Source organism: Balaenoptera borealis (genome assembly GCF_965194805.1).
Source record: "Balaenoptera borealis genome assembly, chromosome: 16".
Classification (NCBI taxonomy): Eukaryota; Metazoa; Chordata; class Mammalia; order Artiodactyla; family Balaenopteridae; genus Balaenoptera; species Balaenoptera borealis.
The window spans coordinates 66164416-66187754 of record NC_138872.1 but is presented as its reverse complement, the minus strand read 5'-3'; the positions used below and the strand labels follow the sequence as shown (position 1 = coordinate 66187754).

At 40.2% G+C, this 23339-nt stretch overlaps 1 protein-coding gene across 2 annotated transcripts in view; it reads right to left on the bottom strand.

Annotated features, from left to right (window-relative positions):
- Nucleotides 1-23339, bottom strand: part of LOC309614324 (acyl-coenzyme A synthetase ACSM1, mitochondrial) — a 47275-nt gene that overhangs the window by 2214 nt on the left and 21722 nt on the right. For both annotated transcript variants that reach the window (XM_082362537.1, XM_082362538.1), the window contains 5 exons: nt 22190-22313; nt 19902-19982; nt 19257-19358; nt 2023-2150; nt 811-910 (listed from right to left, as the gene is read on the bottom strand). In XM_082362537.1, coding sequence (XP_082218663.1) covers nt 811-910; nt 2023-2150; nt 19257-19358; nt 19902-19982; nt 22190-22313 — 535 coding nt within the window. The remainder of the gene's footprint in view (nt 1-810; nt 911-2022; nt 2151-19256; nt 19359-19901; nt 19983-22189; nt 22314-23339) is intronic.

Below are 23339 nucleotides of genomic sequence, written 5' to 3'. Positions count from 1 at the left end.
AAACTGACAGTAGGGCCTTTGGAAATCCCAGGTTCAAATCCCAGTACTTCCAATTTCCACTCTTTGCCTTGGAACATTACTTAACCTATCTTAATCTCGATCTTCTCTGCGAAATGGGGAGAGGACAGGTTCATTCCTCATCAGGTTTATGTAAAGATTCCATGAGATAATACACATAAAACGTGAAGCCAGTTTAAAAGTATTTGTATTCCTATCATTGTTATCATCACCATTTTCACTATTATTGTAGGTAGAGTTCTGTGGGCATTTAATAATAGTTAAGACCTTGTGGGCATTTAATTAATGTTGGTAATTTATTAGTTTCCTATTGTTATTTATGTCCTCATTTCATTTCACAGGGACTGTACGTAGAAGGTGTTCAATAAACACTTGTTGAATCAAGGATGCATGCTCTGGAGCCAGAGTGCTCAATTTCCCACCACTTATTAGCTGTGTAATCCAGGCAAGTTATTTAACCTCTTTATGCCTCTGTTTCCTTCTCTGCAAAAAGGTATAAAAAGAGTCCTTAATTCATTGTGTTCTGTGAGGATAAAAGAGCTGACACCCAGTAAGAGCTGATGAACTACTAGATGGCAGCAGCAGCAGCATTCACAATCAGCATCGTTCCAGTCACAGATGAGGCTACAGTGCCCCCTGCTGACCACATCGTGTAAGTGCACATGCACACCAGCCTTGCCCCTCCCTTCACCCTAGCTCCAAGGCTGGGTAGGCATGGCCTGGAAGTTTTCCCCTCACCTGCCATCCCAGCCCCACACCCAGCCACGATGACCTCCACGTCCCGTTCCTCACCTCCCCTCGGATCGGGTCGGGGCTGCTCACCACAGCGGACTCAGCCACCGCTGGGTGCTCTGCCAGGGCGTTCTCCACTTCTGCTGGCCCAATGCGGTACCTGCAGGACCAATGGTTCCTTCTGAGCCAATTCCCAGGCGAGGGTAACCGAGGCCCTCAGATCGCATCTTTTGGAGAGACACATCTTCCCTTGGCATGGAGGGTATCTGTCACAGGGCGCCAGAGGTCTGTGTAATGGGACTGAAGTGTGATGTCCTGAACATTCCATGCTAAGGAATACAAGGCTCAGGTGCTCCCCAGGGCTCCTCACCTCTCGACCCCAGGTGAGGGAGGTGAATGCTTCGTCCTCGCAGTGCTCTGGGGCTTGGCTCAAGCTGAAGCAGCTGCCCCTGGCATGAAAACTCTTTAGCTTAACATTTGTACAAATTTTCCACCCTATTCTTCACTGTATCAGCATTTGTTTTAGAAATTTAAAAAAACAAACTCAATTTTCCTGAAATTCCCAAGAAAACATGTTATTCTAGTGTAACGTGTCACTTTTTTTCTTTATAAATCATGTAAGAGTTAGGAACAACAGACTTGGAGTCAGACTACCTTTGTTCAAATCTGGGCCCCACCCTGTACTGTCTTTGAAACTTCAGGCAACGTTTTTCACCGGTCACTGACTCCGTTTCCTCATGTAAAATGGGCATAATCATGGGAATTCCCTGGCGGTCCAGTGGTTAGGGCTACGTGCTCCCACTGCAGGGGGCACGGGTTCAATCCCTGGTCGGGGAACTAAGATCCTGCGTGCCGCGCAGTGCGGGCCTCCACACCCACCCCCTCCCCACACCCCCAAAAAGATAAAATAAAATAAGATGGGCATAATCACATCTACCTTACAGCATTGGGAGGTGGATCGTACAAAGCTCTACAGAGAGTACCGTCACATAGTACGTATTCCATAAAGGTGAATTTTATTGTTGTTGTTGTTGTTGTTATGTGTTTCTGTGACATGTGCTTCATGAGAGGAGCACACAGAATAAGCTCCCTCAACAAATAGGGACCAAAGTAAAGTTTTCCTTCCCAGTGCCTTTAAATTGCATGATGTCTTACTTTGGTTCATATTAGGCTGAGAGTCCGTCACCGAGGCATGAAGGAATGTCTGGGCGTGCTACCTCCCACCAGGCTCGTGAGGGTGGTACCTCCCGGCTCAGGGTCAGCCACACCTACCCGGAGGCATTGATGACATCATCGGCCCTCCCCAGGAACCAGAAGTAGCCCTCCGCATCAATAGTTGCTCTGTCCCCACTGTTGTAAAAGTCCCCACACTCCACTTCGGCTGTCTTCACCGGGTTACTCTGCAAAGAGAAGAACACTCCTCTGTCGAAACAGTGAGTTTAGAGATGATGAGCTACAGCAATGGGCTCGGATCTGGGTTTGAATCCTGCTTCTGGCTCTACCTGGCACCTGGGCAATTTTTATAATTTCTCTGAGTCTACTTTCATTACGTGCAAGCACTCAATGCATGCTACTGGTCGATTAGGGAACAATGTTAAACCATTTTTTTTAAAAATTGTTATTTATTTATTTATTTATTTATGTCTGTGTTGGGTCTTCGTTTCTGTGCGAGGGCTTTCTCTAGTTGTGGCAAGCGGGGGCCACTCTTCATCGCGGTGCGCGGGCCTCTCACTATCGCGGACTCTCTTGTTGTGGAGCACAGGCTCTAGACGCCCAGGCTCAGTAATTGTGGCTCACGGGCCTAGCTGCTCTGTGGCATGTGGGATCTTCCCAGACCAGGGCTCGAACCCGTGTCCCCTGCATTAGCAGGCAGATTCTCAACCACTGCGCCACCAGGGAAGCCCCTAAACCAATTTTAAGAACAATTGTTTTTTTTACTTATTTCATTTATTTATTTATTTATTTTTAGCTGCGTTGGGGCTTTGTTGCTGCATGCGGATTTCTCTAGTTGCGGCGAGCGGGGGCTACTCTCCGTTGAGGTTCACGGGCTTCTCATTGCGGCGGTTTCTCTTGTTGCTGCAATGTAGGGACCAAAGTAAAGTTGTGACCAAACTTTACTTTGACCAAAGTAAAGTAAAGAGCACGGGCTCTAGGTGTGCGAGCTTCAGTAGTTGCGGCACGTGGGCTCAGTAGTTGTGGCTCACGGGCTCTAGAGTCCAGGCTCAGTAGTTTTGGGACACAGGCTTAGCTGCTCCGCGGCATGTGGGATCATCCCAGACCAGGGATCGAAACCGTGTCCCCTGCATTGGTAGGTGGACTCTAAACCACTGCGCTACCAGGGAAGTCCCCAGAACAATTTTTAAAAATAACAACTCACTTTTGTGTGCCACTCCAGTAAAATAAAATTTCCGCTAGAGCATAACTCTATTTTATTCACTGTTATAAGCTCTGCATTTACACAGTGGCTGGACAGATGGGAGGTGTCAATAAACGTTTGCTGAATGAATTTTCTTCCCAAAATATTACCTCATTTGAGCCTCACAGAAAGCCTATGAAGCTGGTATTTTTCATTAAACTTTTAAGATAATTGTATATTTGCATGCAGTTATAAGAAATAATACAGAGAGATCTCATGTACTCTTTACCTAGTTTCTCCTAATGGTAACATCTTGCAAAAATAATGCTCAATATCATAACCAGGATATTGACATTGATACCATCCACCAATCTTACTCAGGTTTCCCCAGTTTTTTACTTGTACTCGTGTGTGTGTGTGAGTGTATCTAGTTCTATGCCATTTTGTCACATGTGTAGGTCCATGTGTCTACCACCACAGTCAAGGTACAGAACAGTCCCTTCATCACCAGGATCTCTCACGTTGCTTTTATATCCACATCCACTTCTCTCCTCTCCCTTCTTCCTCCTCCCTTCCCATACCTAACCCCTTGGCAATGACTAACCTATTCTCCATTTTTGTAATTTTGTCATTTTAATAATGTTACATAAATGGAATTATATAATATATAACCTTTGGGACTGGCTCTTTTTTTGAACTCAGTATCATTCTCTGGGGATCCATCCACATTGTTGTGTTCATCAACAGTTTGATCATATTTATTGCTGAACAGTATCTCACGTTACACATGAGACACAGTTTAAACATTCACCCACTGAAGGGCATCTGGGTAGTTTCATTTTTAACTATTATGCATAAAGCTGCTGTGAACCTTACAGATTTGTGTGAGGCTGGCATTTTTTAGCGCATTTTACAGAAGAGGAAACTGATGTTCAAGGAGGCACAACAACTCACTCAAAGTCACTCAGCTGGGCAGTGGGAGGGTTGGCATTTGAATTTACGGCCTATGCATGTCACCACTAAGCACTGTGTTGGGATTTTTCTTCTTCTGGAACATGGAATAACTTTAAGAGGTTTCAGAAAAAAAATCTTTAAACATTAAATTGCATCCTTTTTTAGAGTCCCGTCCAATTGGTCTGATGATATTGAGATTCTCGGACATATTTCTAAAAGCTCTGCAACTACCAAGAGTAAGATAAGTTTCCATTTCAGAGCTTTTTTTGCCTTTAATTTTTTATTTTTATACAGTTTTAAAGGTAACTTTCCATTTAGAGTTTTACACCATTTCAGAACTTTTAGTGAAAATAGAAGTTAGCTAGAATTTAAGAAAATGTTTTGTGTGTATTATAGTTATGGTTATAATTGCCTCCTGTTTTTGGCAAGAGATACTGTTTTCCACTTGTGATAGCAGATCAAATTCTTTTTTAAACAAATGCTTTAAAGTAATAATTTGATTTAAAGTGAAAAATAATGTAAGTAATAATATAGATGGTGCATGGATATGGCAAAAAATAGTTAACATGGAATTCAATGACTGAAATTTAGGAGACACCACACCAAAGGGTACAGAAAAAGTCCCACCCCCAATTCATGTACCCTTTGAACTGCTGTCCATCTCAGTGTACTGTGATACAGTTGACCTGACACATCCCTGTGGACAGGTCTTCCCTGAAGGAAATGAAACTTCTTGATGTCAATCATCTCAGGTAGGGTCAGAGATTGGAACCTTGCAGATGGGACTCCCACACCCAGGGAAGGAATTCCTTTGTCTCTCTGGGCCTGAACTTCTTGGAAGTAGATTCTCAGAGCCATTGAAGAGCTCCTGAATGGTAGGAGAATAGTATCACATCTACCACACAGAGATGGTCAGAGTCTATAGAGGCACCAAAGTGAGTTCTTCACCTTGACTACTTTTAAAAAGCGCTACTGGTGGGTGATGTCAAAAAAACATGGCATATGAGGAAGACTTAAGGTCTCATTTCCCCCACAAAACCACAAAAAAAGTATAAGAAGTTGAATTGACTATGTACGACGTCTGGGAAAGAGTCAAAGGCTTAAAACAACCTTATAAATACCCAAACAAGAAAAAGCCATCTTAAAAATGGTAGAAAAATTTTGTGACATTTTATTCACCCTTGCTCCAGCCTTTCTCCTGCACGGCAGTTTTGGTCTTGAGCAGATGGCAGCCCAGTTCCCGGTCCCCCGGCTCCAACCAGAGAGAGCAGAGAAGATCTCATTTGCAAATTATTGTACACACCTGTTGTAACCTGTCTCGGGATAATTGGAGGACTGGTGCAAGGCACCCAGTTCATGTAACTCAGAATATAAGTGGGAAAAGCAATAGGCACTGTTCATAGAAGCTACCTGGAATACTACAAAACTAAAAGATGCCTGAGGTAAGAACTTATGGGTGGAGATATACAATAGATCATCAAGGTCTGGAGGAGAAGCTGGGGTGAGATTCTTTCGAGAAATTAGGATATTCAAGACAGCTGTGCACATGGTGGTATTTAGAAAATTATGCACATACCTGAGCAAGATGTGTGCTCACAAGAGTCCTAAGAAGACCTTAAGCTTTCACCTCAGACTGATCTCTAGGCTCAGAGCAAGCCTAGCTAAGTGGTGAAGGAGTACCCCAGCACAGACCTAACTTGTACATTGGTTCTTCTCTCCTTTCTGTTGTTATTGCTGTTTTTGTTTGTTTGACCTCTTGGCACTCAAGAAAATCTCTGTCAAAACATTAGCTGAACATGAGCTAAATGGTCAGAAACTTCAGTGTGATCACACATGGCAAATAATTGTCTTTGCAAGAAGAGTTTGGAAACGTCTCAAAACAAACATACTATTATGGGCTTCAGTGGTCAACAAAACAAAACAATAACAACAATAAAACCCCAGCAACCCCAACCGCCAGGGAAGCAGGAGAATCTGATTTCCAGAGCTACCACATTGTAATAGTGAGAGGACCAATATTCAACTAAAAATTACAAGACATACAATGAGACAGAAATCATGCCTCAGGACTTCCCTGGAGGTCCAGTAGTAAAGAATCCACCTTCCAATTTAGTGGAAATGGGTTCAGTCCTTGGTCGGGGAACTAAGATCCCACATGCCATGGGGCAACTAAGCCCGCGTGCCACAACTACTGAGCACGTTTGCCTCAACTAGGCAGCCCTCATGCTGCAAACTACAGAGCCCACGCACTCTGGAGCCTGTGTGCCACAACTAGAGAGAGAAAATCCACATGCCACAACTAGAGAGAAGCCCACACGCTGCAACAAAAGATCCTGCATGCTGCAACAAAGATCCTGTGTATTGCCACTAAGACCCGACACAGCCAAAAGTAAAAAATAAATAAATAAAATAAATAAATATTTTTAAAAAATCATGCCTCATTCAAAGAAATGAAATTAATTGACAGAAACCATCCCTGAGGAAGCCCAGGCATAAGACTTACTAGACAAACAGTTTAAATCAAGTTTGTTAAATGTGGTCACAGAGGTAAAGGAAGAAATGGACAAAGCACTACAAGAAGTCAGAAAAATGAAATGTGGACAAAATGAGAATATCAACAAAGAGATGGAAATTATGTAAAGGCACCAAACAGACGTTATAGAAAAGCGCAATAACTAAAACCAAAAATTCACTGAAGTGTTTGGCAGCCGTTTAAAACTGGAATAAGAAAGAATCAGACAGTTGAAGACAGAATAGAAATTATGGGTCTGAGGAGCAAACAGGAAAAAAATGAAGAAAAACAAACAGAGCCTAATGGACTTGCATGACACCATTGAGCAGACAAACATGTGCATTATGAGAGAAGGAAATGAAACAGAGAAAGGGACAGGAATATTATCTGAAGATATAAGGGGCAAAGTCTTCTCAAATGTAATGAAACACATGAATTTACAAATACAAGATGTTCAAAGAAATCCAATAAGATAATCCCAAGAGACCCACACCAGGATACATAAACATCAAAATATTGGAAGCCAAATGGAATCTTGAAAACAGCAAGAGAAGTGACTCATCACATACAAGGATCCTCAGTAAGATTATCAGCTGATTCTCATAGGAAACCTTGAAGGCCAGAGGTGGTGGGATTACATATTTAAAGCGTTGAAAGAAAAAACCTGTCAGTCAAGGCTTCTCTATCCTGCCTTCAAATCACTCTTTAAAAATGAGGGAGAAATTAAGATATTTTCAGATAAAAGCTGAGGGAGTTCATTACCACTAGACCTGCCCTAGCTGATATGGTAAAGGGATTCCTACAGGTTAAAATGAAAAGACTCTAGACATGTGTCAAATACATATAAAGATATCTTCAGAAAAGGTAAGTGTGTGGGCAACTGTAAAAGCCAATATTACTGTAATTTTGATTTGTGACTCCACTTTTAATTTTCTATAGTTTTTTTTTTAATTTATAAAAAAGAATTCTAAGTCTATATTTTTGGGTACACAGTGTACAAAGATATAATTTATGGCATCAGTATCAGAAAGAGGGGACAAAGCTCTATAGAAGTAGAGTTTCTTGTTTTTGTTTCTTTTACTGCTTACATGTGTTTAATGAGGTAGCATTGGTTTATAGCATCATATGTTTCATGCATACATTATAATTTGACTTCTTTATACACTACAGCATGCTCACCACCAAAACTCTAGTTTCCATCCTTCACCATACAATTGACCCTCTTTACCCACTTTGCCCTCCAACCCCCATCCTCTCTGATAACCATTAATATGTTCTCCATATCTATGCATTTGCTTTTGTTTTGTTTGTTTGTTTTTTTAATATTCCACATATGAGTGAAATCACAGGTATTTTTCCCTCTCCGTTTTGTTGATGGTTTCCTTTGCTGTGCAGAAGCTTTTTAGTTTGGTGTAGTCCCATTTGTTTACTTTTGTTTTTGGTGCCCTTGCCCGAGGAGACATAGCCAAAAATATATTGCTAAGACCAATGTCAAAGTGCACACTGTCTATGTTTTCTTCTAGGAGTTTTATGGTTTTAGGTCTTACATTCAAGTTTTTAATCCATTTTGAGTTAATTTTTGTGTATGAGTTAATTTTTGTGTATGATGTAAGATAGTGGTCTAGTTTCACTCTTTTGTGTGTGGCTGTCCAGCTTTCCCAACACCATTTATTAAAGAGACTTTCTTTTCTCCATTGTAGATTCCTGGCTCCCTTGTCATAAATTTGTTGTCCATATATGTGTGAGTTTATTTCTGGGCTCTCAACTATTTCCATTGATCTATGTGTCTGTTTTTCTGCCAAATTATTTTGAATAGTATAACTTTGTAGTATGATTTGAAATCAGCAAGTATGATACCTCCCACTTTGTTCTGTTTTCTCAGTCAGGATTGCTTTGGCTACTTGGGGTCTTTTGTGGTTCCAGACAAATTTAGAATTTTTTGTTCTATTTCTGTGAAAAATGTTATTGCGATTTTGATATGGATTGCACTGAATCTGCAGATTACTTTAGGTAAAATGAACATTTTAACAATGTTAATCCTTCCAATGCATGAGCATGAACTAGTTTTCCATTTCTTTGCTTCTCCAATTTCTTTCAACAATGTCTTATAGTTTTTAGTGTACAGGTCTTCCACTTCCTTAGTTAAATTTATTCCTAAGGATTTTATTCTACTTGTGATTGTAAATGGGATTTTTTTCTTAATGTATTCTTCTGCTAGTTCATTGTTATTGTATATAAATGCAACAGATTTTTGTATACTGATTTTGTACCCTGCAACTTTCCTCTTTTCATTTATTACTTCCAATAGTTTTTGGTGGAGTCTTTAGGGTTTTCTACATATAAAATCATGTCATCTGCAAATAAGGTGACAAGCAAACTTTGTCACCTTTCCAATTTGGATGCCTTTTATTTCTTTTTCTTGCCTAACTGCTGTGGTTAGAACTTCCAATACTATGTTGAATAAGAGGGGCAAGGATGCTCATCCTCATCTTGTTCCTGATTTTAGAGGGATGGCTTTCAGTGTCTCACTGTTGAGTATGGTTTTAGCTGTGGGTTTGTCATAAATGGGCTTTATTATGTTGAGGTATATTCCTTCCATACCCACTTTATTGAGAGTTATTTTTAATCATAAATGGATGTTAAACATTGTCAAATGATTTTTCTGCAACTGTAGAGATAATCATATGATTTTTATTCTTTGTTTTGTTAATGTGGTGTATCACGTTGCTTGATTTGCCTATATTGAGCCATCCTTGGATCCCTGTAATAAGTCCCACTCCATCATGGCGTATAATCCTTTTAATGTATTGTTGTATTAGGTTTGCTAATATTTTGTTGATAACTTTTGCTTCTATGTTCATCAGAGATATTGGCTTGCAATTTTCTTTTTCGTGTGTGTTATCCTTGTCTGGTTTGGTATCAGTCTAATGTTGGCCTTGTAAAATGAGTTAGGGAACAGTCCTTCCTCTTCAATTTTTTGGAATAGTTTGAATATGATAGGTATTAAATTTTCTTTGAATGTTTGGTAGAATTCACCAGTGAAGTCATCTGGCTTTCTGGGAGGTTTTCAATTACTGTTTCAATCTGCTTAATGTTGATCAATCTATCCAGATTTTCTATTTCTTCATGATTCAATCTTAGAAGGTTGCATGATTCTAAGAATGTTTCCATTTATTCTAGGTTGTCCATTTTTGGTTCATAATATTCTCACAATCTTTTGTATTTCTGTAGTATCCATTGTTATTACGCCTCTTTTGTTTTTTATTTTATTTATCAGTACCTTCTCTCTTTTTTTCTGTGAGTTGAGCTACAGGTTTGTCAATTTTGTTTATCTTGCAAAGAACCAGCTTTCTTTCATTGATCTTTTCTATTGTCTTTGAAGTCTCTATTGCATTTGTTTCTGCTCTGATTTTTAATATTTCCTTCCTTCTACTGACTTTGGGCTTCACCTGTTCTTTTTCTAGCTCCTTTAAGTGTAAGGTTAAATTGTTTGAGACTTTTTTTGTTTCTTGACTTAGACCTGTATCACTATAAACTTCCCTCTTAGTACCACTTTTGCTGCAACCCACAGATTTTGGTGTGTTATACTTTTATTTTTATTTGTCTTAAGGTATTTTAAATTTTTTCCTTTAATTTCTCCATTGACACAGTAGTTGTTCAGTACCATGTTGCTTAGTCTCCACATATCTGTGACTTTTCTAGCTTCCTTCTTGTAGTTGATTTCTAGTTTCATACCATTATATTCAGAAAAGATGCTTGAAAGGATTTCAGTCTTCTTAAATTTATTGAGACTTATTTTGTGTCCAAACACATGGCCTAACCTTGAGAATGTTCCATGTGTGCTTGAGAAGAATGTGTAGTGTGCTGCTTTTGCACAGAATGTTCTATATAAATCTATTCAGTTCATTTGGTCTAATGTTTTATTTAAGGCCAATGTTTCCTTGTTGACTTTTTGTCTAAATGATCTATCCATTAATGGAAGTGGAGTGTTAAAGTCCCCTACTATTATTGTGCTGCCATCAATTTCTCCCTTTAGGTCTGTTAATAATCGCTTTATATATTTTGGTGCTCCTAGGTTAGGTGTATACAGTCGTTGGTTCCAGGAACCCCTGCAGATACCAAAATTTGAGGATGCTCAAGTCTCTTATAATTTGCATATAATGTACAAACACTTTCCTGTAAAGTTTATATCATCTCTAGATTACTTATAATACCTAATACAATGTAAATGCTATGCAAATAGTTGCTGGCACACAACAGATTTAGATTTGCTTTTTGTTTCTCTATGGAATTGTGTTCTGAATTTTTTTTGATCTGCAGTTAGTTGAATCAGTGGATGTAAAACCTGCAGATCTGGAGGGTTGGCTGTATATATGCTAATAAATATCGTATATTCTTGAAGGATTCTCTCCTTTATTATTATGTAATGTTCATCTTTTGCTCTTCTTACCTTTCTTGGCTTGAAGTCTATTTTGTCTGTTATGAATATAGCTACACCCACTTGTTTTGGCTGCCCTTTGCTTGGAGTATCATCTCGCATCCCTTCACTCAGAGTCTATTTTGTTTTTAGAGCTGAGATGAGTCTCCTGGGGGCAGAATATAGTTGGATCTTGTTTTTTAATCCATCCAGCCACTGTGTCTCTTTTGATTGGTGACTTTAATCCATTGGCATTTAGGGTGATCACTGATGATATATGAGGACTTAGTTCTGCCATTTTATCTTTGGTTTTCTGGTTGCTCTGCATTGCCACTTTTTTGTTGTTGTTTGTTTGTTTTTGGGTTTTTGGGGGTTTTGTTTTCTTTTTTTCTTGTGTTTCTTTCTGCCATTTTAGTTTGGTGGTTTTCTATGTTGTTTTTCTCAGCTTATTCTTTTCTTATGTTTTGTTTTGTGGTTACCCTGAGGTTTGTATAAAATGTCTCATAAATAAAATAGCCCTTTTTCTGTAGATAACATCTTACCTCATTTGCCTATACAGGTTCCATCGTTTTCCTCTTCCCCTTTTATATTTTGTGTGTGTGTGTCTAAAATTATCTTCTTTTATACTGTAAGTTTGTTACCAGATTGAAGTACCTTAGTTATTTTTACTGCTTTCCCCCCTTTTATGCTATAATTGTTTAACAACTTATATAGAGTTGCAATTTTCTGATTCTATCTCTTTTCTCAAAGTTTTGTGTGCTTTTGTCTTTTCACTTTGGTAGAAGAGCTCCTTTCAACATTTCTTGTAAGGCAGGTTTAGTGGCGATGCACTCCCTCAGCTTTTGTTTGTCAGGGGAAACCTTTATTTCTCCTTCATACCTGAAGGATAACTTTGCTGTTTAGAAGAGTCTTGGCTGACAGTTTTTATCTTTCAACAATTTGAATATGTCATTTCAGTCTCTCCTGGCCTGTAGAGTTTCTGCTGAGAAATCTGCTAATAGGCTAATGTGGGTACCTTTGCAGGATAATGTCTTTTTTTCCCCACTGCCTTTAAAATTCTTTTTTTTATCATTTATTTTGATAGCTTAATATAATGTGCCTTGGAGAAGGTCTGTTTGCATTGAGATAATTAGGTGTTCTATTAGCTTGTGGAGTCATATATCCAGTTTCTTCTCCTGGTTTGGGGAGTTCTCAGCTATTATTTCTTATTTATTTATATGCTTTCTGATCTCATCTTCTCTCCTCCTTCTGTAATGCCCATTATCCTTATGTTGCCTTTCTAATGGAGTCTGATGAGTTTCTTCATTTTTAAAAAGCCTTATTTCTCTCTCCTACCTGAAGCATTTCTAGATTTCTATCTTTGAGCTAATTCTCCTTTCCATATGGTCTGCTCTATTTCTAATGGTTTCTAGTACATTCTTTATCTCATTTTATAGAGTTCTTCAGCTCCAGAATTTGTTTCTTTTTCAGGGTAACCAATCTCTTTTGTGAAGTATTCCTCTGTTCATCAACTTTATTCCTGAGCTCATTGAATTGCTTTTCTGAGTTTTCTTGTAGCTCATTGAGTTTCTTCATGATAGCTATATTGAATTCTCCATCAGTTAAAGCACGCTCTTCTGTGATTTTCAGTTTGGGTTCTGGAGAATTGTCATTTTCCTTTTGGGATACTCCATTGCTATCGTTTTTCATGGTGCTTGATGAAATGTTCCTGTGCCAGTGCATTTGAAGTGTCCAACACCTTTCTTAATACATAAAGTTTTGCTTACTTTGTTTCTAACAAACCAACAATTGGTAACTAGAGGTGTTTCCTTTGTTTTTAAGTAGGTGGCACTATAGCACAAGTTTTTGGTTTGTCTTTCCAGAGCTGCCTCTTGAGGTATTTGAGAATCTGCACTTTCCATCTTCCATTGTCTCTGTGGAAGGTGTGGCCCCATGCCTTCATAATTGCTTCTTGTGCCCCTGGGGTCACTGGTGCCTTGCTGTTGCTGGTGTCACTTCTGTTGCTGGCATCACCACCAGGAGCACTGGTATGGCAGAACTTCCACTGTGTCTGGGGTTGCCTAGGTTGCAGCCACTGCTGCTCCAGTGGGGGAAGTTGGAGGGAGGGGTAGAAGCTGGTGTCAGGGGTTGTCAAGTTTATGGGCCCCACCACCACAAGCAGGGGTCTGGAGTTTCATGTGCTCCTGTGGCTAAACGGACTGGGGTCATGGGGCTCACGTCTACTGCTGCCCAGTTCTCTGTGGCCATGGGCACTGCTGCAGTTGGAAGCCAGAGTCATGTGTGTCACCTTCACTGCTGCTACTGGATTCTCTGGGGCTGTGGCTCAGCCATGATAGCCAGGAGGCCAGTATCGTGGGCCCTGGTTCTGCCTCCTTTATGTGTTCCAACCCACCCACCTTCAGATTACAGATGTGTAGATCTCTCTTGTGTCCTGGTGTGTTGAGAAGAGGAACTGGTGTTGAGTTATGGGTGTTTCACTAGTTGTAGGTTAAAGGAGAGAGACAAAGGGATTGTCTCACACCACCATAATGCTTAGAAGTAGAGCTTTTGTATGTACTTGAAGTTAATTTGGTATCAATACAAATTAGATTGTTATAATTTTAGGATGTTATATGTAATCCCCATAGTAACCATGAAGAAAATATCTAAGGAATATAAACCAAAGGAAGTTGGAAGAGAAGCAAAATGTGTCACTACAAAATATCAACTAAACACAAAAGAAGGCAGTAGTGGAGGAAATGAGGGACAAAAATACATTAAGACATATAGAAGATGAATAGCAAAATGGCATATGTAAGTCTTTTCTTATCAATTATTACTTTAAATGTAAATGGATGAAACTCTCCAATCCAAAGGCAGAGATTTGCAGAATAGTTGATAACACATGATCCAACTCTACACTGTCTGTAAGAGACTCATTTCAGATTCAAAGACACAAGTAGGTTGAAAAGATGGAAAAAGATATTCCCTACAAATAGGGGCCAAAAGATAGCTAGGGTGGCTATATAATAATATCAGAAAAAATAAACTTGAAGTTGAAAACTGGTACAAGTAACAAAAAAAGGGCATTATATACTGAAAAAAAGATTAATTCACTGAGACTATATAACATTCAGAAACGTATATGCACCTAACAGCATAGTGCCAAAGTATATGACGCAAACACTGACAGAATTAAAGGGAGAAATCAAAACTCCAAATTATATAAAATAAACATTGATGGAATGGAAGGGAGAAATATACAGTTCTACAATAACACTTGGAGGGTTCAATACATTACTTTCAATAATGGATAGAACAACCAGAAAGAAGGTCAATAATCAAGTGGAGGACTTGACTAACACTACACACCAATTGGATCTGGCTGATATATAAAATACCCTGCCTAAGAACAAGAGAACACACATTTTTCTCAGATGTACATGGAGCATTCTAAAGGATGGGCCACATCATATGCCACAAAACAAAGATTAGTACATTTTAGAAGATAGAAATCATACAAGGTATCTTATCTGATCACATAGAATGAAATTAAAAATTAACAGCAAAAAGAAAAGTGAGAAATTCACAAATATGTAGAAAATTAAGCAATACAGTCTTAAACAACCAATAAGTCAAAAATGAAATCACAGGGGAAATTGGAAATTACATTGAGATAAATAAAAACCAAACTACAACACACCAAAGCTTGTGACTGTAAGAAAAGCAGTGCTGAAAAGGAATTTTAAACACCTACATTAGGAAAAAGAAATCTCACGTCAATAACTTAACACCTTAAGTAACAAGAAAGAGGAGAGCAAACTAAATCCAAAGTTAGCAAAGGAAGGAAATAAGTTTGGATCTAAGAATAATAAAATAGAGAATAGGAAAACAATAGAGAGAACAAATAAAGCCAAAAGTTGGTTCTTTGATAAGATGAAAAATTGACAAATTTTTAGCTATATTGATTAAGAAAAAAGATGATTCAAATTATTAAAATCAGAAATGCGAGAGGAGATATTACTAGCAATTTTACATTCCAAAAAAAGAAAAGTTTATAAGAGAACACTATGAACAATTATACACCGAAAGACTGGATAATCTAGATGAAAGAGGCAAATTTCTAGAAACACATAATCTACCAAAAATGAATCATGAAGAAATAAAAAATCTGAATAGAACTATATAACTAGTAAGGAGATTGAATCAGTAATCAACCCTCTCATCCCTCCCCACCCTGAAAAGAAAGCCCCAGACCTGATGGCTTCATTGGTGAATTCTCCCGAACATTTAAAGAAGAATTAATACCAATTATTCTTAAGCTCTTCCAAAAAACTGAAGAGGAGGGACATACTCCTTAACTCAATCTATGAGGTCAACATTACTCTGACACCAAATCCAGACAAAGATACTACAAGAAAAGAACACTACAGACCCTTATGAATAATTGGGGCAAAATTCTCAGCAAAATGTTAGCAAACAGATTTCAGCAACATATTAAAAGGATTATATACCATGTCCAAGTGGGATTTATTCCTGGTTCAACATATGAAAATCAATCAATGTAATGAACCATGCTAATAGAATGAAAGTGGGGGCTGGGGGACTACATATCTATTCAATTGATGCAGAGAAAGCATTTAACAAAATTCAATACCCTTTCATGATAAAAACACTTGTTTATTTAATAAACTAGTAATAGAAGGAAACATCCTCAACATGACAAAGGCCATATATTAAAAAAAAAAACATAGCTAACATCATTCTCACTGGTAAAAGACTGAAAGATTTTCTCTTAAGATCAGGAACAAGACAGGAGAGCCTGATCTCACCATTTCTACTCAACAAAGTATTGGAAGATTACCCAGATCAATTAGGCAACAAAAAGAAATGAGGCACCAAAATGAAACAGAATTAAAACTAGATCTGTTCACAGATAACATGATCTTACATGTAGAAAACCCTAAAAAACTTTCTCACACACACACAAATTGTTAGAGCTAATAAAGGAATTCAGCAAAGTTATAGGAAAGAAAATCAATGCACAAAACTTAAGGTGCAGTTCTATACTTTAACAATTAACAATCCAAAAAGGAAATTAAGAAAACATCAATAAGAATACAATACTAAGGATAAATTTAGTATAGAAGGTGAAAGACTTGTACACTGAAGATTAAAAATCACTGCTGAAAAAGAGAAAGAAGACATAAATAAATGGAAAAGCATCCCATATTCATTGATTTGAGACAATATTAAGGTGACAATGCTGCCCAACACTATCTACAGATTCAGTGCAATCCCTATCAAAATTGCAATGGTGTTTTTTTGCAGACATAGAAAAACCCATCCTAAAATTCACATAAAATCTCAAGGGATCCCAAAATGCAAACACAACCTTTAGAAAGGAGAAAAAAGTTGGAGGACTTACACTCCTGATTTCAGAAACTTACTTCAAAGCTATAGCAATCAAAACAATGTGATACGTTCATAAAAAGAGACATACAGACCACTGGAATAGCATAGAGAACCCAAAAAGTAACCCTCACATATACTGTCAATTGATTTTAGGCAAGGGTGCCTAGACCATTCAGTGGGAAAGAGAGTCTTTTTAACAAACGGTGCTCGGAAACTTGGATGTCCACATGCAAAAGAATGAAGTTACCTTATATCATACACAAAAATTAATTCAAAATGGATCAAAAACTTAAATGTAAGAGCTGAGCTTATGAAACTCTTGGAAGAAAACACAGAGGAAAATCTTGCCTTGGATTTCACAATGATTTATTGAATATGACGCCAAAAGCACAGGAAATAAAAGAAAAAGTATTGAATAGATAAAATGTTCTTCACCAAATTTAAAAACTTTGTATGTCATAGGATACTATCAAGAAAGTGAAAAGACAACCCACTGAATGGGAGAAAATATTTGCAAAGCATATAATTTGCATATCTGATAAGGTATTAATATCCAGACTACATAAAGAACTCTTACAACTTAGAAACAACAACTACAGAAAAATGAACAACCCTATTAAACATGGGCAAAGAACTTGAATAGACAATTCTCTTAAGATATACAAATGGCCAATAAGAACATGAAAAGATGCTAGTCATTAGAGAAATGTCAATCAAAACCACAATGAGTTACCACTTGAAACCCATTAGAATGGCCATTATTAAAAATAAACTGGGGCTTCCCTGGTGGCGCAGTGGTTGAGAATCTGCCTGCCAATGCAGGGGACACGGGTTCGAGCCCTGGTCTGGGAAGATCCCACATGCCGCGGAGCGACTAGGCCCGTGAGCCACAATTACTGAGTTTGCGCGTCTGGAGCCTGTGCTCCGCAACAAGAGAGGCCGCGATAGTGAGAGGCCCGCACACCGCGATGAAGAGTGGCCCCCACTTGCCGCAACTAGAGGAAGCCCTCGCACAGAAATGAAGACCCAACACAGCCATAAATTAATTAATTAATTAAAATAAATAAATAAATAAATAAACTGAAAATAGCAAGTGTATGTAAGGATATGGAGAAATGAAAACACTTGTGCATGTGGAAAACATGTATGGCAATTCCTCAAAAAGCTAAACAGAATTACCATATGATCTAGCGATTCCATTTCTGGGCATATAACCAAGAGAAGGGAAAGCAGGGACCCAAACAGTTACCTGCACAGTGTTCATAGCAGCATTATTCATAAAGGCCAAAAGGTGGAAACAACGCAATGTCCATCAAGAGTTTAATGAATATACAAAACTTGGTATATACATACAATGGAATATTATTCAGTCTCAAAAAGATGACAGTTTGCTAAAACATGGATGAACCTTGAAAACATTGTGCTAAGTGAAATAAGCCAGACACAAAAGGGCAAATGTTGTATGATTCCACTTATATGAGGTAACTAAAATAGGCAAGTTCTTAAAGACAAAAAGTACCATTAGAGGTTACCAAATGCTGGGGAGATGGGGACTAGGGAACTATTGTTTAGTGAGAACAGAATTTCTTCTGGGGATGATGAAAATTTTCTGCAGATGCATAGTGGTGATGGTTGTGCAATATTGTAAATTTTACTCAATGCTACTGAATTGTATGCTCAGGAATGGTGAAAGGGGTAAATTTTATAATATATATATATATATATATATATATATGCCTCAATAAAAAGAAAATAAAAGAACAGAATATAAGCCAACAAATCTCAGTGGAAGAGTGACACGTCTCATTGCCATGAGAACGTGTGAAATGAAAGAAATCAGTGTGGCCATATGTGACGACATCCTTGCAAAATAAAATATGTACAATTTTTTTTAAGTCATGGCTTTGGACCACCCCAGTTCAATTTAACCAGAATCTCTGTGGTTGGATCCAAGTATTAAAAACAAAAATTCCCTCAAATGATTCTAACGTGCAGGCAGTATTAAGAACTGCTGCTCTATACACCTGTTACTCTGTGTTCATTTTCCCTTTTATCCAACCTTTAAAATGTGCTACTGAGAATTAAGGCTAAGGCTTGCAGGATTGCTTCTGGACAATAGTACCCCAGAGGGACAGGACCCCACCCACCCACCCAAGGCCATAGTGTGAGCACAACAGTGACACCAGTGGCTGTGACTTTGTAGAAAGGAGATGGAGTCTGAGATCAATTTCAGGGTCTGTCTACCCTTCTACAGTCCATCTTGGAAGCTGAGGATTTCCTCTTAGTGGCCACTGTTAGCTAGGGTTTGTCTGATGAAGAGTTACAGCAGGTTTCCTTATAGTCTATGGTAGGTTTTTGTAGTCCCTGGATTTCTCATTTAGAGTTTGGGGTCCAAAACATACCACTTTGAATCCTAGACCTGCCATTTATTTGACATGGGAAAGACATGTAAAGCTTCCAATCTGCAGTTTCTTCCTCTTTAAAGTGGGGATAATAGTGCCCCTGGAGGCTCAGCGAGATGAATAGATTTGTTTGCACCCTGTTGGTAAGTGGGGTGGTATGATGTGAACCGAGTCAAAGCCAGCATTCTTAACCACAAGAGATCACTGGACCCCAAGTCTGGTGGTTCTGAAGCCAGGCTGTATTCTACCCCAACAGTCAGCCCATAAGTGCCAGATGGTTTATGACAGAAAGGGATGTGGGAACACACTATGAGCTTTGAGATTAACTAGAACAGGTTTCATTGACTTGGAGTGAATAAAGGAAGAAGGAAGAAGTCTCAGGATGCAGAGTTGAGTCCAGTCCTTTACAGACCCACACAGCTCCCTGCAAGGATTCTTGGGCCTGTATGGGGGCAGATGGTGTGTCCTTACCTCATAGTACATGAAGACGCCTATGGGTCTGGTGGGCTTGATCCTGATGCCAATGTTTCCTTCAGTGTTGGGCGGCAGGATGTTGCCCTTGTCATCAATGATCTGGAGCAAGAGACCTGTGAATCCCACCCTGCAGGGATCCCCAACACTCCTGCCCCACCCAAACACTGCCTGGCTCATTCATGTGACACAGTGGGGGTAATTGGGGGAGGGGGTTGTGGTAGAGGAGCCCTGTCAGAAAATAGAATAAAACTGTCAAAAGGCTTTGAAATCAGCAAATGGTGAAACCCAAGCCATGGGTCTATGTGTTTCATGCATATATAGACATCATAAATGTGTCGTCAAGCTAGAAAACACGGATCAGGAAAAACTAAAAGCACCAGCAGTGGAGAGAGCCGCCTGAGCTACTGCAAGTACTCTTTCCCAGGCTCGGTGCATGAGGCCTCTGGCTGTCCTGGCAAGCTGCACTCATGCCCAGGACATTGCAGGTCTCAACTGAAACCTCGCCAGGAAACTGGAGGAAAAGTAGGCGGAGAAGACGAAGGACAACCGGGAGGCATGACTGGTTCTGTCACCTCATGTCACACAATGGTCCCACCATAGCCGAGCACTAACTGCTCTCTGCCAATGTCTTTACCAGCAGACCTGAATGTCGTAGGGTGGGATGGCCTTCCCCATGGAACCCGGCTTGATCTTCATCCCCCGGAGAGTGCCACAAGTTGTTCCCTGTTCGCAAAAAAGAGAACTGGGGTTGGCCAAGCGTCCAGGCTGATCACAAAAACACAGCATCCTTGCTCACAGATGTCATTTGATGCTGTGCAAAGAGCCCTCGTGGTGAAGCTAGAAGGCATAGACCCAACTCTAGTCAGCAGACATTCACTGCACCTGACATGGGCTGGGCCTGAGCCCGGTGCTGGGGCTACAGAGTCCAGTGGGAGAGGCCAAGAAGAAGCAGAGGAGTGAGCCCAGAGCTGTGGGCATGTAACGTAGGGTGTGGAGTGCCCACTGTATGCCAGACATGTGTCCATTTGCCGGGGAGGGCCATGAGTATATTTAACAAACATTTACTTGTAGCTGCCTCAACTGCTTCTCAGAGCTGTGTTGAGATTATTCAGATTGTTCACGTTGTTCCCCTACCCCCTATGTCTTCCTGATGAACCTTATTCCTTCTCTATGGTTCTCTAAATTATCATTCTTCCTAAAGTTAAGTGCTTTACACTCAGAGAGACCAAGGTTTGAATCTTGACTCCACCGCTCACTAGCTATGTACCAAGTAATCCCCCTTGATCTCCTCCTCTGCCAAAGGGGGGTAATTATAACATTATCGCTTAGAGTGCTTGTGAGTGTGTGCCAGGCACACATCAAGAATTCAATAAACAACTGCTACTAGCTATCATTCAGGCCCTAATAAAAGGAAGTTGGGAGATTCTCTTTCTGTGGTATTTTTCCCTACACTTGTATTACTGCTTGTCTGTTTCCCTCAGTAGATAATGAGCATTCAGAGAATAGAGATTGTCCCATCCATCTCTGCACCCCCAGCATCTAAACACAATACCTACCTAAAAACAACCGTGACAACCATAAATGCAATAGGGGTTAGACACTGTGCCCAGAGCTTTGTATACTTTCTTTCATTTACCTTATCATAACCTGGCAAGATTGGCATTATATTTCCATTTTGGAGATGGGGAAGCTAGACTCTGCAAGATTCAGTGATATGCTGATAGTCTCGAAGCCTATAACTGGCAAGGCTGAGATCTGAACTGGGGTCTGAGCTCCTGAGAGAGGAAGTACTTTCCCCTCTGCAATGTCGCTGCTCACACTCTAGGCATGTGGAAAATGTTGCAGAGATGAGTGGATAGGTCTGAAAATGTTTGGAGAAATAAAGCACCATCCGGGTATCGGGGAGTGTTTCCTTGTTATGAATAGTTGATGCAAAGGGACTGGCATCATGGGTGTAGTGCATAGTTGTAACCTCACCCTTCTTGTCTGAATGCAAACTGTGAACCAGCAAGGACAGTCCTAGAGTCTTAACATTTCTCAATCCCGGAAGCAGACCCAGTAACTGATTATTTATTTATTTATTTACTTTTGCAAAATAATGTCAGACAAGTATGTCAGTTGGGACTAAAACAGCTATTTTGCTACAGTCTCTGAGATGACAGTCATCCCTCTGTCAGCTAAAGGGATGATAGGGAGGTAGGGGAAAGTGGCTCTGTCCAGCATCGGAAATGGATTAAGAATGTGTTAGAAGAGGGATACCTGCCCACACTATCGTGGATAAAGTCCTTGAGATTCAAGACATGCATTATTCTTTGAATGCCCTGCCCACTTGACTGGTCAGTGATCCTCTTTGGGATCACACTGTGTGTATGTGTGTGTGTGTGTGTGTGTGTGTGTGTGTGTGTGTGTGTGTGTGTAGCGTGTATATAGAAGATCTCTCCTCCTGCTAGTGTCTCACAATCAAAGCTGTGTGCTCTCCTCATAAACACCCAGAAATGAACTAGCGAACTTCCGGGGCCAGCTCCTGCCTGCTCATGTGGTTGCTGCCTAGGAAGGGACGGTGAAGTGGACAGGACTTGCAGTGGTGGCTTCCATGCTCCTGGAGAGTGCCTTCTATGCCAGTGCCCCTCCTGGGCTCCCGTAAACTAATTCTCACAGGTACAGTGGCACCATGTCCTTAAACCCCTTTCTAAGTTTTTGTACAATAGCTTTCAGCACATTGGTCTTTTGACAAGTTGATGAGCTGCAATTGTCTTTTCTGCAAATTGATTTGGGACAAATTAGCCTAGAGCTCTAGAACCTCGCATTGGCTTTGAGCAACGCTGCCTGCACAGTGGGGCCTCTGCACACACTCATAGCAGGATTCAGCCCATCTGCTGGGCTCCGTGGACGAGCACATCCTGACTGGCCCAGAGGGACCATTCACCTACCGTCTCTGACTGTCCGTAGGCCTGGTAGAGCAGAATGCCTGTCTGTCTTCTCCACAGCTCTTGCTCCTCGGGCAGCAGGGCCTCCCCACCAGTACAGCAGTGCTCCAGGGTGGGGAACCTGAGGCTGAGGGGAAGGCAAGGTGTCAACAGGGCCTCCGCAGATTGGGCTTGGGCGCTCTGCCCCAGGCCCAGGGAGAGCTCAGAGCATTGTCATCTGGATCATTCACCCTTCTGCTTCTTTGCTTTCTTACTTGCCTTCTGGGCATTTTACTGATGGTCAAGTCCAAGTGGAAGTCACTTCCTGTTGGTACCTGTTAACTCATCTGGCAGGGGTAGGTGGTGGTGGTGGTGAGGCTAATGGGTTAAATCAGGGAGATCAGGATTGAATATGGATGTTGATGTAACAAGAGGGAGAAAAGTGTGCTTGGAACACATTCTAAGCATTCTATGTGGCTAAGAGGGATATTTGTATAAACCATAAGGGCTGAGGGATAAGACCCCAAGGATATGCTAGGATGGTAATAGAAGTGTACCGCCTTCTGGGAAGAGTGGGCTTATGTGAACTGAAGGCCTTTTGTGTTTCTGGCTGGAGAACACAAATTAGGGGTTGGAAATGAATTGCTCGGGACATCAAGGAAGACCGGGCTTCATGTAAGTGAAGGGAAGAAGGATCACAAGTAACAGCCCTGAGAGCAGGAATTTGGGAGAGAACAGAAAAGTCTGCTGGGAACATTTGCAGTAGTTTGCTAGGTACGTTGTGTGATGTAAATCCTCTCATCTATTTTCCCCATGAAGATTTCCATAAATAATACAAAAACCATCACAAAATAATGATGGATTCCCTGAAGGAAATGGGTAGAAGTGATTGGGGTCTTAGTACCACCTTACATGGGGCTGAGCTGATCTAGCTCGTAGGGACGAGGGAGGTGGCAGAATCCCTTGTCACCCTCTCCTCGTATATACAGAGCGTGTAGTGATGGACAGGAGGGCTGGCTTCATTGAGAGTATGTTCCTCATTCTTCTTGAGCTTTATCCAAAGTACATAAAATGGGCAGAGTCTCCAACAGAGTCAATATTCATGCCCTGGTTGAATTTTCATGGGGTTTGTTCACTACCTCAAGAACTTTGCAACAAGTAGTTGTAATATGAG